The 15,661-nt window shown below is 39.3% G+C and overlaps 1 protein-coding gene across 2 annotated transcripts in view; it reads left to right on the forward strand.

Moving 5' to 3' along the window:
• The window catches only part of LOC135697691 (orexin/Hypocretin receptor type 1-like), a 346,064-nt gene extending 334,232 nt beyond the window's left edge, over nucleotides 1–11,832 (forward strand). The window contains exons 8-9 of one of the 2 annotated variants that reach the window (XM_065217465.1): nucleotides 1,178–1,365; nucleotides 8,743–11,832. In XM_065217465.1, the coding sequence (XP_065073537.1) occupies nucleotides 1,178–1,365; nucleotides 8,743–9,132 (578 nt within the window). In that variant the 3' untranslated portion in view covers nucleotides 9,133–11,832. The remainder of the gene's footprint in view (nucleotides 1–1,177; nucleotides 1,366–8,742) is intronic. The other variant, XM_065217466.1, reaches the window with a different exon arrangement.
• Nucleotides 11,833–15,661: the final 3,829 nt, after the last annotated feature.

The raw sequence follows: 15,661 nt of genomic DNA on the forward strand, positions 1-15,661 counted from the left end.
TCACATCGAACGGTCCCATATAATCGACCCCGACGTAGCTGAAAGCACGTAGATTCGGTGTGACCCACTGTACTGGCAGCGGAGCCATCCTAGGAACTTCAGGACGACAACGATTCACCTTGCACTCCGACTGCGCCACTTTCAGCAGACACTGCTCTGCTTTCTCGTACTCCTTTTGCTGCAACGGAACTCGGACCGATGCAATGTTTCTCGGCTTCTATGCTTTCTTTTGTCCGCTTGTCGCTCTTAGCGTCTCAATCGGCAGCTTTGCAATCCTTCGCTTACAGTTCGACACGAAACGGAACACGCACGCTATCGTTCGGACCAACACTGTCTACCTGCAAGAAAAGGTTGATTCAAGAACGGTTTGCTTTATTCGATCCGAACACTTCGCTATGCGATATGTAATGATCATCTGAGTGGGATCCGCGCCCAGTAAGTTCACAAAATTCGCAATTTATTCCATAGACGGTTTCGCGGAGCCATGTGCGAAGCTGAACCTAATTGTTTATTTTTTTTTCAACGAACATCTCCAGTTGCTTCCAAAGGCAGCTGAGAATGAACTTCAGTCAATGAGCAAGCACTGCAACATTGAGTTGCTATCGAAAAAATAGCCTTTCGCTTGACCCGCACCGAAAAAAACACACAATTATTTGTGTCAAAAGCTAAGAGTGAACTCCAAAGAAAAGGTTATAGACTGAGGCAAGGAAGGTGAGGATTATGTTGCGCATTGCAAAAAATATAATCCTCTTCAGAATGCCGTAGAAATTATCGATAGTACTCACTTGGATGTCTCCTTACAATTCTCATAGAGATCTCTTAAGAATTATATTTGTATTATCCTAATACAAATTATCCCACGAATTGTTTTTAATTCTGCTCAAAATTCATTTCGAATTCTTCTCTTTTAAGATCCATACTTTTGAAACAAATTGAAAGCAGTCCAATAACGTTCAATCTAGGCCATTGAAAACCTTCATGTTTTTGCAACTCAAACTTTAAAAAAAATAAGAGGAATTTTTAACTAACATATAAAATTAATAAAAATATGTTGTTCCCTCCTGCCCCCCACTGACTACGCACATGCTTCAAGATAAAAAACGTTAAAACTTTTAATTATTCACTATTATGTCGTTTGTTCTCACATTCTCAATTTCCATCTCTCGATCATTTGCAGGTAAATTCCGGCGGGAGTTTAAGAACGCGCTGGAAAAGTGCCACTGCCTGAGGAATCCCCGGGGGCTGGGAGGCCGGGTCGGTGGCTATGATGACCGTTCGATGTACCACACGGCCACGCGGATGAACGCCAGCCCCAGCAGCCGAAGCAATTACCACCTGACCAGTGTAAGAAACATTAGCATTAAGGTAGATGAACTTTGTTTCTTGCCGTCTCTACCGCTCTGTCTCTTGCTGTTGCTTGGCTGTCATCTAGCTCTGCTTTCCGTAGACTGTCGCGAAGCTGTTAAAAAGATGTTTGATGTTGCACTGTTTTAATGAGATTTGAAAACTTTGAGCTCTGTTGTTTACGTTGCAGAAGCGTTATGGTTTGTTCTGCTCATTAATTAAATGTTATGTGTGTAAGTGTATGTAATTATTTTTTATAAGGGGGATCTTGAGAAAAAGTTATATAGAGCATTTTCAGCCCAAAACGCCAACCGATTGGGCATGAGTGTTTTCGATTTGAATGAAACATTACTCACATTTTCGATGCTACCAATGGTTTCATTTTTCAATTAAAAAAATATAGAAATTTTTGAAGCAAGTTACCAGCTTACACTCTTCAACAAATTTTCGGGCATTCCTTCAGTTTCCGTAACAAAAAATATAAAAATTGAAGGGGATGTTTACTATAAAATTGCTGAGTTTTTACTTTCAGCGTATTTTTTTCTTAAAGAAAATTGAATTACCTACAAATTCTTCTCAGATGTAATTTTGATCAGGTCAATCTTTCGGTGTTATAATTTTTTTAAATATAATCCATTGTTTGAATACGCCTTTTTAAAAATTACTCTTGATAAAAATTGTATTCACATAAAAAAAAATGCAACCACTGGTAGCAGCGAACATGTGAGCAATGTTTCATTTAAATCGGAAGGAGTCGAGACAAAATTGAAAGTTTTTTGCGTTTTGGGCTCAAAATGCTTTATTATTATTTATCTTTATTAGGGAGGCTTTCAGCCTTGGGCTGGTTCGCCTCCAAAATCAAAATGCTCTATAGCAACTGCTCCGTGAGTGGATTTGCACCCACCCTTATTCGCCTCGCCTATTTACCCCTGCCTATTTATTTGTCAATTTTCAAGCGTCCATAGTTTTAAATATTTCAAAAGTTGTTGCATTTTTTTTTAATTATAAATATCGAAAATTTACTATTTTACTCAAAATTACTTTAAAAAAAATTACCGTGTATATGTTTCCCAGAAATACTTTATTTTTCTTAACAACTTTGTTTCAGATGTCATTTCGATAAGAAGTGACGTTTTCGTGTTACAATTTATTGAAAAATATCAAAGATGCCATTTAAAAAAATACAAGATCCAAAATGGCCGGTTTTTACATAAACGAGAATGATTGCCGAAGACCAGGCATGAAAAATTATTTACATTAATTTGGTGCATTCATTTACATTCATTTGACTCTAACTTTTTTCATCAATACAATTCTGTAAAATAATGTATGTAGCATTTGTAGGTTTTGATATTAGCTACAACTTGTGTCAAGAACTTAAAGCTGTATATTTTATGCATGACGAATTAGAGCAGGTCAGCAGTCGGGGATGACGCAGCAGATGTGCTTGACAACTGTCAAGATAGCGATCGATGATGATTCGACGTCAGTGCTTGACCACAATTACGATGCCGTTCACACAATTACGGTCGAATCTTCCTTTGATATCTAGTCACGGGCTGGTTTCGTCGTACACGTCCCATATTCTTCCGGGAACCGAGCTTGCAAACACTGTAGAGAAAGTTTTGCGAAAGGAAAACAGAATAAGGCCCCTTTCACGGACCTATCACCACGGATTAGTACCATAGAGGTAACTCTAAGACCAGAACCCGATGAAACGTGCTCAACTTTTTGGCTCACCTCTGGTACTCTCTTCGGTCCCAAGCTAATCGATGCACCCCTTGAAACATAGGAAAATCCACGAACCCCTCATTTTATCTGTCAAACTTTCATAGCGAATCAAAACAAACATACACGGTAAGAAAAAGCCAGCTGTTCAAATGTTATTAGTATTAACTGTGGAAAAGGACGTATTAAAAGGTATTTAAGGAAGGTTTCTAAGACCCTCCACAAGCCAACAAGTATAAACTTGGAACATGAAATTTCGTAGATCTTCAGGAAACTGAGCAGTACTTCAGGGAACTTTCTATAAGTGCAGAAACTGATGTAGCAGTTGAGCTAACTTTGTAGAAGCTCGCTGAACTTGCAAAGCGATATAGTGGTCCTTGAAATTTCATAAAAAATGGGTAGTTTTGTTGATATATCGCTAAATATTCGACACATTTTTTTTTTATTTTGTCATTAGGGTGACCATTTCCATGTTGAGGTGGTCCACAAAATCGATTTTTATTCTAAAATGAGATTTTTCAAAAAATCATAACTTTTGAACCACTGGGGCCAATTTCAAAGATAAAACTATCAAATGAAAGGTAATGGTCCACCACCTTGAACTCCAAAATGGCAGCGAATGTTATTTTTCCACTTCTACTCATCAATTCCATTCCATAGATACCCATATTGCATGGGTTTAGATGCATATACATTATACATACGCTGTCCAGAGGCGTGAATGTCGGTTTCTTACTTTGACTATTGTTTGACATTGTTGTTATCTCAAAATAAGCTAAGGTTAAAATCAGCCTTGATTTTCTGCTTTGTGATTTTGCCGAGCGGGGCGACACATCTTAATGCCAACTCTAGATGCTCGAAAAATCTCAAACTAGCGAATCATTCTTCGAAAAATATTTTTTTCATTTCTCGCATCTACATGCGTCGCGCATCATCTTTTTGCAGGAAATCTTCAGAATCGTAATCAATCTTCTTTCTATCTACCTCAGCGTACGCGCAGCTAACCACAACAAAACACAATTTTTCCTACTACGTAGATAGAATAGCCCCCTCGGATTTTGCAACTCTCAAGATCAGCTAAGATAAAATCAGCCGTGATTTTTTGCTTGCGACTTTGCTGATCTCAAGATCAGCAGTGATTTTCGGCCGTTGCTGATTTTGGATTTTTTTTTTCCATCACTGCTCAGTCCTTTTTACACGGGGGATATGTACCGAACCGATGTACACCCATGCATATCAAGAACACCATCGGGTACTTGTTGGTTTGCATGGACGTACATCGGTTCGCGTGAAAAGGGCCTAACGAGTTGTTTATAAAAGTTGATATGCCCTTTTCTAAAGTTTCGCGAGCATTACGTCATGTGTTCATTTTTAGTAAACACGGCACCACTCAAATTTCATTTTTTTTTTCGTGAGTTCATGCCGTGCATTAGTCAATAGCATACTGTAGACGAGTGCACGGGTGGATTTGAGTTCACTCACTCGACAAAAAGTGACACCCGCTGTTGTGCCCTTTTCAAATGTTTCGCGAGCATTATTGATGTGTTCATTTTTAGTAAACAGGGCCCCGCTGTTGTGTCAATTTATTTTTCAGTAGATGAACAAAAGTTCACTCGTGCACTCGACTATTGACCAATGCACGGAATGAACTCACGGTGCCGTGTTTACTAAAAATGAACACATGATGCAATGCTCGCGTAACTTTAGAAAAAGGTCCTATCAACTTTTATAAACAATTATGCCCTTTTCTCGTGAACCGAAGAACACCCACGCAAACCAAACCACTATCGGGAAGGGGGAAACTCACCCTACCCGATGGTGTTGTTGGTTTGCATCGGCGTACTTCGGTTCGTGGGAAAAATTTTGTGTACATAAGTTCATATGCCATTTTTAAATGTTACGCGAGTATTATTCATGTGTTCATTTTTAGTAAACACGGCACCGCTCAAACGTCAAATTTGTTCATGCAGTTCATTCCGTGCATTGGTCAATAGGATGCTGCACGCTGACGTCACGAAGGAACGCGATGAACCCGCATGCATCAGTTTGACATCCAGTGGTGCTTTGTTAACCTTTGCTTGTTAGTCGATTCAAGTGGATTAGAGGTTTTAAAAAAAAAAAACAAAATTAAAATACATGATATCCCGAGTAGCACATTTCCGTCACAATAAGTTGCAGCAACTTCTTTATGACTGTTATAAGTTGTATAGAAGCTGCCACAACCGATGCTACTAGGGATCCGACTATGTTCGTTTAAAAAATATTCCTCTCCAAAAACATTTAATATTTTTTTTTAATTTTTCTTTTCTAAGACCATGTAAACAAACCACTGCCAGATGTCAAAAAAGTGAGGTTAACCCGACGGTGCAGCTCCCTATGGACGAGTGCACCGATGAATATGAGTTCATGCAGTCACGAAAATTTGACAGGAGAGCGGAGCAATGTTTACTAAAAATTAACACTCAATGTTAATTATTAATGAACATTGCCCCGCTCTCCTGTAAAATTTCCATCACTGCATTAACTCAAATTCATTAGTGCAGTCGTGTATGGTACATTTATTTTTTTTTAATTGTGTATTAACACCAAATTTTGTGATTTTTTTTTAAATTATGCCAATCGATTACCTATGGCTTGAAACGGATAATGTGGTTCGAATCAAGTCGATAGGTTGGATTGTTATCGAGAAATCGTTAAAAACGTATAGTATAATTTGCGTGTCAGCGGCTCCAACCGTATAAAAAACCATGTAAAAAAAGACTTAGTGTACTCAAATCTCTTGCCACATGTGATTGTGTTCGTAACCAAGTTTGGCAATGTATTTATTATTTATTTTTTTTCTGCTGAATTAATGTTTGCTGATGATGTGTTCATTGATGGTGCCTCCACTGCTTTGTTTACTAGTTCTGGTGTTCCTGAATCAAAGTTCTCCATTTCGTTGGTTTTTAAATTGAGTGAATACCATGCTAGAAGCACCAATGTTGCTGCAATTCGCTCATTACCTGATTCCGCATTGATATGCTTCGGACTGCCACACTGGAAAATTCAAATTTCTGACTAGGACCGGTGTTTAACCTCAATATACAGTCCTCTTACAGCTGTCCCAATAGGTCCTGACCATCCGAATTACTTTTTCACAATTCGACATGACCTTATGAATCTCCTGATCGTCAAGCTCTAGTGGAAAGTTGAACAGACAAATTTGAAAATGATGGTATTTGTCACACCGTCAAAGGGGAGAGGGAAGAAGTGTAATATTTTGTGACAAGGAATGCTTTAGGGGTAGGAAAAACGCAACGAAGCGGTAAGACCCTCGACAGGAAATTGTTACTCTTGAATACAATTCTTCCCTTCCCAAAGAAACAACTTTCCTTATAGGATGCCTTTGAATCGACTCGCGTGAATCGCAGCCTTAGTGAATTAGTTCTGAGTTTCATATCCGCCGTTACTCAAAACACTTCGCATATAAAATCTGTCGATCACTTGTAAGAACAAACAAAGAAACTACTAACTGGATAATAGCTAGCTTTAATTGCCCTATATACAAGTATATTCCAGGCAAAATTTGAATATGAACTGCTTTTATTGAACTAAATTTCAAGTTGCTTCAGATCAGAAATGATTATGTGCATTACCCAACAAGGTAGGCTATTCGTGAGCGCCGTTCAAGTTCTATCAGCCCAGTGGCGTAGGCAACACGTTATACGGTGACAGCGGGCCCAGCACAGCAAAATAAATGATTTGAGCCCGGGACATCCCAACTAACATTTTCAGCTTTGTAAGCCTACTTTTCCAGCGTTGTGCTGTAAAGTAGCTGAAAAGAAGCTGCAGATACAGCTACAAGCAAAAGCTAGCAAAATAGTTTTGGAGAGCGTTTACTCAACTTTTTCACAACCATTATTCAATTTGTCAGTCGCACTGAATAACATCAGCCAATAAACGCTAATGTCACTTCTATACACACACTACCCAACTTTCAACTTGTAGCTGCAAAACAAAGCTAACAAAGTGAATATATTACTCATTTGATGGCTTCTACACAACCAACCACTCTTGCTGAATAACATAAACATCAAAAGTGCTTTTTCAACAACTAAACAACCTGTACTCAGCTTATAAACTGTGTTAGAGCAACTTCGGAAGCATTTTCACAGTCAACTAGGTTTATTTTTAGACGTGTGAAGTTTTACAGCTTTTACTCTGTTCTTTTATAGCTAGTCGAGAAAAGTGATTCATGTGTACTATTATAAAGCCTCTACTCAGCGATTTTGTTGTAGAAGGGAATGTTGATTTGTTTACATAAGTTCAAAGTGTTGGCGTAGCACAGTTGGTAGTGTCAAGGTTTGCCAATGAGGTCGTCTTGAGTTCGATTCCAGGTTCCGGTGCAGGGTAAATAATTTGGTGATGATTTGTAACTAATTTCGATTAATTTGATTCACAGCAAAATAAACTCAATAAATTCCTTCATAAAAAAGCGTAAACAGTATTTAACCCGGCTTCAAGAGAAAGCTGTGTAGTGATTATTGGATAACCGGGAAAAGGTTGAATAAGCGCCTTTCAAGTTCACACACAACTAAACAGCAGGATAACAGCTGTATAAAAGCGTTAATGGATAATTCAATAAGAGCTTCTCCCGACCGTCCCAACAACCATAAGTAGCTGACTTAGTTCGCCAGATTTGCTTGTATAGAGGTTGAGTAAAGGTTTCCTCATATCGTATAACGTTTGAATACAGCTTGAGACTGTATAAATGAAATGAGTAAAGCGTTTACATTGTGAAAATTGTTAGTTGGGTTCGACATGTATCCTTCCCTGGCAAGGATGTTCTGTACCGTTTGAAAGTTGGCGTTGTACCTTCTGGTCACATCTCGTATCGAAAGACCGGGGTTGGCTTTAACGCACCTCTACACCTTGCTGCGCAGTTGACGAACCCTGGTTCCAGTTTTTCGTAGGTCCGCTGATTCTTTTCCACACTCAGGGTTACCTTGTAGGTTTTGAGAACTCGACAAACTGTTATTTTCAGCATTTTCAGTACTTTAGCTAGCTTGGAACCGGACCACTCCGGTTTCTGCAGGTGTTTGCGCACAATATTTTTTCTTCTTTCGAGTTCCATTTGACGTTATTTCTGAACGCGATCGACTACTTTGATCAAACTTGCACCAGTTGTTCTCTCTATAGAAGTATAAACAAACCACTGTCAAAGATGGTCGATTCCCAACACTAGAGGCGTGCTAGTGGCGCGTGAGGGGCGTACCAATTTACTTTAAGTCAGCCTTTAAATTCAGGAGAAACCACAATCATGCATTTTCATAAATCGGAAAATTATATTTTACTTGCAAAGTATCTCAATAGAAACACAACCAACTCAAAATTTTCGGTGATTCAATTGCAACTCTCATTGTTCTGCACACCGAAATTCATTGTAGCCCCGCTACGCTGCATGTAACCATAATTCCGTACAGCTTGTTTCCTAATTACATCAAAATCCAATTAATTTTCACCAATTGGCAAACTGAATTGAAAAGTGTATGCTTCCTAGTTCTGTATCTGTTCCGCGTTCTTATTGCAATGTATACAGCTGCTATCCTCACAGCACTCCCAACGGCTGGCTGTAGAAAACCAATTTAAAACTCCCGTCTTATCTCACATTTTACACCTTCCATTCCGCAGCACACGCAGCAAACATCCTTCAACGGAAGTCGCCATCACCACGCCCGGAACAGCATCAATCATCCGGGCAGTTTGACCGCACAGCAGATCTCACCCGTCTCGTTCGAGGAGCGGTTGGCCCTCACCAGGAACATGGACGGCACCGGTGACCCCACCGTTGGCGGTGCTGGAGCTGGTGTGACCGCTGGTCCTGGCGCCAACAACAACAACAACAACAACCATCATCTTCCGCATCACGCGGTTGTGGTCAACGGATCGGCAGCACCGGAGGGCAATAGCAACGGGGCTGCCAACTCTGCCGCCTCCGGCACCTCAACAGCCGGCGGCAACCCTAGTTCCATGCTAATGATTGTGAATAAATCGAGCAATTGTAAGATTAATGGCACTTGACGGGCAAAGCTGCACGTTTCCTGGCGAAAGGATCGCAACACCACCAACAACAACGCTGCTGACGGTGCCACCGGAATAGCGGGCGGAGGGGGAATGCAGTTGAATTAATGGGTTAAGCAGCCATTGCGGGCAGAGAGTAATTAAAGGGGGGAAAACATGTTGCAGCGATGCGCGATGGGGTGTAGTAATAAGTGATTACCAAGATTGCGAAGATGAGGAAGAACCAAATGTGGTGGGTTTGCGTGTCGGTGTTAAATTGATGACTTGCATAATGGTTATCAAGTGTTTTGTGTTTGATTGCCGCGGCCGGCCAGTTCAATAGGTGTAGGATTGATGGATGGCTTCGGGTGAGGCTGCCGCATGACGGTGATGGGAATGTTTGAAATTTTAAGGCAATCGCGTTTAAGATTCCATAGAATTGCACTTGGAACTTTAAAGTATATTCTCTCTGAAATTGCGTTCTTAGTCTGTTCAATGATTTATAAAATTCATAATTATAGGGAGCATATATTAAGGGAGCGTTCATTAATTACGTCAAGCAAAGTTTGTACCCATGTTGTGTCCCATGTTGTCACAATTTCTCAAGCATCCCCTTGGAAATTACGTCACTTTAGCACATCCCCCTACTTGCTTTGAAGTTTGCAATGCATTTTATAGATATAATCTCGTAGGTATTTATTTCAGAATAAGTTTTAGAAGAAGTTGTTTAAATTTACAAAAAATATGTATTTCCATGTAAAACTTCATTCCTTTTCCATTGTGAACCGAATTTTTGCTACTCCTTTAGACAACTATTACAGAACAGAAGTGGAAGTGTGAACGAATCAATGTATTAAAAAGTGAGAGAACATTTTTGTTCACCTACCGATGCTAGCGGATGCGCTGCACAAGGGTTTTCTATGGACACTCACACCATCAAAACATGCTGCCCATATAAACTGCAGGCAAAGCTTGCCATCTACCGGTAGGTGCGCTTCCCAAGTAACCAAAAGTTCCTCATTCAACGATAAAACTCACTTCCAAGTTCCATAAAGTTTGAATAAAGTTCTGACAGAACGTTCTTCCCAAGCAACCAAAAGTTCCGTATTCAACGATTAACCCACTTTCAAGTTTCATAAAGTGTATATAAAGTTCTAACACAACATTCTGGCTACTTACGAAGCTATAGAAAGCGCACGAGGAACTTCAGGCTCCAAAAAGTTCCAATGCGTACTCCTTGCAACTTGAAGTTCAAAAAAAAATCCAAAAAGCATCCTTAAGCATTTCTTTGGAACTTCAGACAGGGCTGAAAACATGGCCACAACAAAGTTCCGAAAAAGTTCCCAGCGGAACTTCTTAGCAACTTTAAAGTATCTCAAAAGGTCCGTCCCAGCCCGCATGAAGCAATCTGCACAAGTCTTTATAAGTAACAAAATTTAATGTACGTAAATATGAAATGATCAGTGGCTCAAATAAGTCATAATTCTTATATTTATACAGTGCATCAATATTCTATCCTAAAAAAAATAATTTCCTGGATTCGAACCCGTGTATTCGGCATCCGAGCTACGAACGCTAACCACTGTGCCACAAGTGTGTTGGAAAACCATGCGGGCAAACACCAATTTAAAGCTCATCAAGGTGTTGTGTTTCGTATTCTAGTCAGTCAGCTGGCTCTGAAAACTTCAACAGTAGGCGGGACTATAGCTCACTTTAATATATTTCAGATGACATAGCGGTTCATGCTAGGGTTGGGTTTAATTCAAACAGCTCCAATACTATTACTCGTAGCCAGGAAATGACGTTCGGTGAAATGGCATTCGGCCAAATTTTCCATAGTAATTTTTTTCGCCCCTCCCTAGCTCGAAACCTGGCTACGCCCTTGCGTACTACTGATGCTGATAAATCAATACACGTTCATACCTGTCTTTAGAAAAACTTTCATTAAGACCTGACTTTAGAATTAACTTTCATAAAAATGCGAACTAAATATAGAATTAATGCAGAGGATAATTTTTTTTACGTAGGGCTATGTCTGTGATTTCTATATGGGGGTACACTTTGTGAAAACCGAAAATGGAACATGTCACAAAATTATGAAAGATTTTGAACGTTAATAACTCAGCTGCCCCTGGACCAATTTCAATAATTTCATGACCAATCGGTCAGATATATTTCTACGCATCTGTTAAATTTAAGACTTTATCATTTTTCGAAATGGTACTATTGAAAATTGCCCACATGTGCAACTGTTGCTTTGATTGTTAAAATTATTACCGATTGCCTGCGAAAAACGATTTCTTTAACACAGATTTCAAAGTTGAATTCCATCCGGTCTCACCAAACGGTGTTTATTCAATCACCGCGTGGTAAAAGGTGGTGATATCCAGTACACAATGAAAGACTGCTTGCAAGCAGCGAGGTGCAGTCCACATGAGCATCGATAGAAAGAAGAAGCTGCACCGTTATTGGTCGGAATCAGTAGCTATTCGTGAGTCGCTGTGGCCCATCTTTGTCAAGCGCATCATACTAAAGAGTATAAACAGAGAGTACCCCGCTATAAATTCCTATTCCTACACAAAACACAATCTCCTGCTGCAGTTAACGAAAAAGGTTTATTATATAAGACCACGCAGCCCTACGTCACCATTGCGTTCAACCCCATAGGGCTACCCCTTGTAGTTTTTTTTTTTTTTTTTTTTTCTAAAATTTCCGTTTAAGTTCCGCCAGAAGCTGCTTAGAATGCTCTTCAATTTCAGTCCCGGAACTTTCAAGTTCTTATAACGACCTAAAAATGAGGCTGCTTAGAATTCTATACACCACCTTCAACCAAGCTGCTTAAGCCACAAATAGCCTTTTATCAGAACTTATTGTTGCTTGGGTTGTGTTCACAACAATAATATGGCGCCACGGATCCAGGAAGTTCCACTTCTATTCTGTGCCACTATCCTAATGTAGAGGCCCTGTCACTGGGTTGTCAATTATAGCACACAGTCAGACCCTCATCTTAGGAACCTTCACTAAGACGCCCTACAGCCGGTCATTCCGAAACGTGTTTTAGTTCAGGGAATGATTCATAAATTCAAGGAACTTCGTAGATCTTCATGAATCTTTATAAAACGTTAGAAAACAACGAAGAAGTTCAGTCAATGGCGTGGAAGATCAACTTTCTAAAAGTGCCGCCAATTTTGTAGAAGGTCAGCGAATTTTTAGGAGTTCAGCAAACTTAGTTGAACTTCTGTGAACTTCGTCGAAGGGCAAAGAATTTTGTAGAAGTTCAGCAAATTTTGTAAAACTTCATCAAACTTTGTAGACATTTATCGAACTTTATAGAAAGTTAGCGAATTTCGTAGGAACATCGTAAATGTTCAGGGAGAAATACAGGAAACTTCAAATAAATATAAAGAAGTTAACAGAGCCTCAGTGAACTTTGTAGAACTTCAGGGAACTTTGTAATAAAAAGGTAAAACTGCGTAGAAGCGGAAACTTTATACAAGTTTGAAGAACTTCACAGAAGTTAAGGAAACATCATATAACCCAAGTAACCTCGAAACCCGTTAATAGCCCAATAAGGGCTTTTTTTGCAATATAAGGCTGTGTTAGGGAAGAACCTGTTCTCATTGGTTTACGGCCGTCGTTTGGTCGCCTCACGGTTAGCAACACGCAGCTATCTCGTTGCACGATATAGCGGAAAGTGGGGCAATTCCGCCAATGGGGCAGTATGACCACCCGCTTAAAAACCAACTTATTGAACATATTTTACAATAATTTGTTGCAGGCTTAATGCTTGAATCCAACTTTAACTATCCATTGTATTTTAGTCTAAAAATTTGCTTTTATGTAGTGCGAATATTGGAAAAATGTTAGACTAGCTCAAAATGTCAAAAATGTTATAAAATTCCTGAATCAGAAAATAAGTTCAATCAGTAGTTTCTTATGACTTGTGGTAGATATTCCTTCAGTAGCAATATAAATCGTAGTTAGTTTCTTAAATAGATGACATGATGTTTTTTCTAGTTTTCAATAAATATTAAAGTTTTTCGTAACAATATATTACTTTAGTCTATCCGGGGCAATATAAGCACCACTGATATTTCAAACATTTTCTACTTAAATTCTTCAATTTTGCATTATTCATTTTGTAAATATTACTGTATCATATGAAACGTTGTTTTGAAGCAGCTGCATTGGTAAAATTATTAGTCATTTACAAAAATAATAGCCCTAAATAGACAGTACTTTTTAAATTTAATTTATTGTAAAGAAAATGATTGTACCTATCTTTTAAATATTTTTTCGTTAAAACTGTTCATTTTTTACCCTTCACAAAACCTCAAGAGATCATAACGTTTTCACCGGTTGTTTATAAGAGCGCTCATACCACCCCAACGGTTTAATTTCGACTTCAAAACGAACTTTTCTTAAAGCTTCTTTCATTAAATTCAAAAGATTATTTTAAATTCGTATTCATGATTAAAAAAGAATTCTTCTATGGTGATGAAGTTTGCGATGGATGAGACTCAAAGCGGACACCTTCGCGACTATTTCTTTCGACCGACGACAACTCGAGGTACTTTCGGGTTACGCGAAATTTGTGCGGTTTTGCGAACAAGCGATATCGTCTACTTCATACAAGTGCTATATTTCAACTAACTCTAAAAAATACAATTCGGTGCATTGGTTCGGTTATATCTTTCATTGTAGTAGTATCAGTATGTGAAAAAAGATCGACTTCCTATTCGCATAAAGGGTGTCCCACATCAAATTGCATCGCGGAAAAAAACGCTGTAGAAAATTACCTAGTTGACCAATCCTTTTCAAACTTTCAGATAATAAAATATAACCCAACAATCAATACGAAACTAACGATTTTAAATTAGCTCACTACTTGACTAACCTATTGACCCAAGCAAACGATTAACGTACCCCATTCTAGTCGAAATTCTAGTACTACGCAATGTTTGTTTTGATTCGCTATGAAAGTTTGACAGATAAAATGAGGGGTTATTGGTTTTTCTTATGTTTCGAGGGGTGAATCGATTAGCTTGGGACCGAAGAGAGTACCAGAGCTGAGCCAAAAAGTTGAGCACGTTTCTTCGGGACCTTCTGGTCTTATGCTAGTACCTCGGTTACGGCCCATTTATACAAGCCTCGGTTCGTGCGTACCAACACCACACGCGCCAATCTGTCGGATCCCATGTAGGTTTTCTCCACTCGTCCGAGGTTCCACATGAACGGAGGGAAGCCATCCTGTTTCAGGAGGACTAGAACCAGCCACGAACCCCTGATTTTATCTGCTAACCTTTCATAGCGAATCAAAACAAACATAGTGTAGTACTAGAATTTTGACTAGAATGGGGTACGTTAATCGATTTGCTTGGGACCAATAGCCTAGTCAAGTAGTGAGCCAATTTAGAATCGTTAGTTTTCACCGGTTGCTAGAACCAAAGAAGAATACTAAGATGAAACTGTCGGAAGAAAAACTTTATATTTTAGTGTCCTCTTTCACGGTCTATTTCATCCAATGAATACCCCGTATGCAAGGTAATTTTGTGGGTTTGCTCCCCCTCGGTAGAGATGAAATAGATGAGAGTGCAGCACATGTTTGAAACGATGGGTGATGATCCTCTGGAGAAGTTAATGCTTCTATCGGCATGATATAACCGATTACAAATATTTTACTTTTCGAATACTTATTCGAATAAAATTTGGCCATCACTAGATGAATGTGAAACGTCATTTCAAATATAAGGACGGTACATAAATAATGATACAATTTGAAAGGGACCGGGGCTAATCACAAATTACGTCCCCACGGTAACTGAAATAAACACGAGTGTTCACCGGTTGCTAGAACTCCCTTCTGGATGTTAGGAGATGATGTCTTCCATTTGGACCGTTGATGAAGCTGACTGATGTAGTCTCTGGACCAACGATTGCAGAAATCTTGCACAGATCAGCGCATTTCCTAAGCTAGGCGTACCATGGATTTCAACTCCACTTCGATTTTTGTTGGAGTAAGGTTCCCGAACACTCGTGCTGCTTTCAACCGTCGGCAGTTGGTTCCAAATCGTAAGCACCTGGCCACCACCTTCAACAGCTTCCCTAGTTCCGAATATCTCCCGAAGATAGAATCTTCAATTTCTGTGACAGTTAGTACGACGAATGCACGTTTCTCCTGCTCCATGTCATTGGTTATCCGTAAATTCATTGGAAATTTCAGCCAAGTATCAACCAGTTGGGTTAGGAACAGTGGTCCATGCCACAACAACGAATCATCGATAATTTGGCTAGGATTTCTCCCGCGGGATACACGATCCGCAAGGGTTAAGCTCGGAAGGGACATAGTTCCACGGTAGTGCTCGAGCGTGACGTTGCATCTACGCTACACGATTAGAGACGAATACCTACCTGCTGAATAGAGAAACAAATTTTAATAATAATTTCTGTTGTAAAATTTGCACCTTTCTGATGATTGGAGGGAAGCTGTTTTACTGAAAATGTATGATGAAAAATCCGAAAATAGGGGCAAACTTTATTTGGTGGAAAA

The sequence above is a fragment of the Ochlerotatus camptorhynchus genome, unplaced genomic scaffold (genome assembly GCF_037179485.1).
Source record: "Ochlerotatus camptorhynchus isolate MF236.1 unplaced genomic scaffold, CSIRO-AGI_Acam_v1.1 ptg000077l, whole genome shotgun sequence".
Classification (NCBI taxonomy): domain Eukaryota; kingdom Metazoa; phylum Arthropoda; class Insecta; order Diptera; family Culicidae; genus Ochlerotatus; species Ochlerotatus camptorhynchus.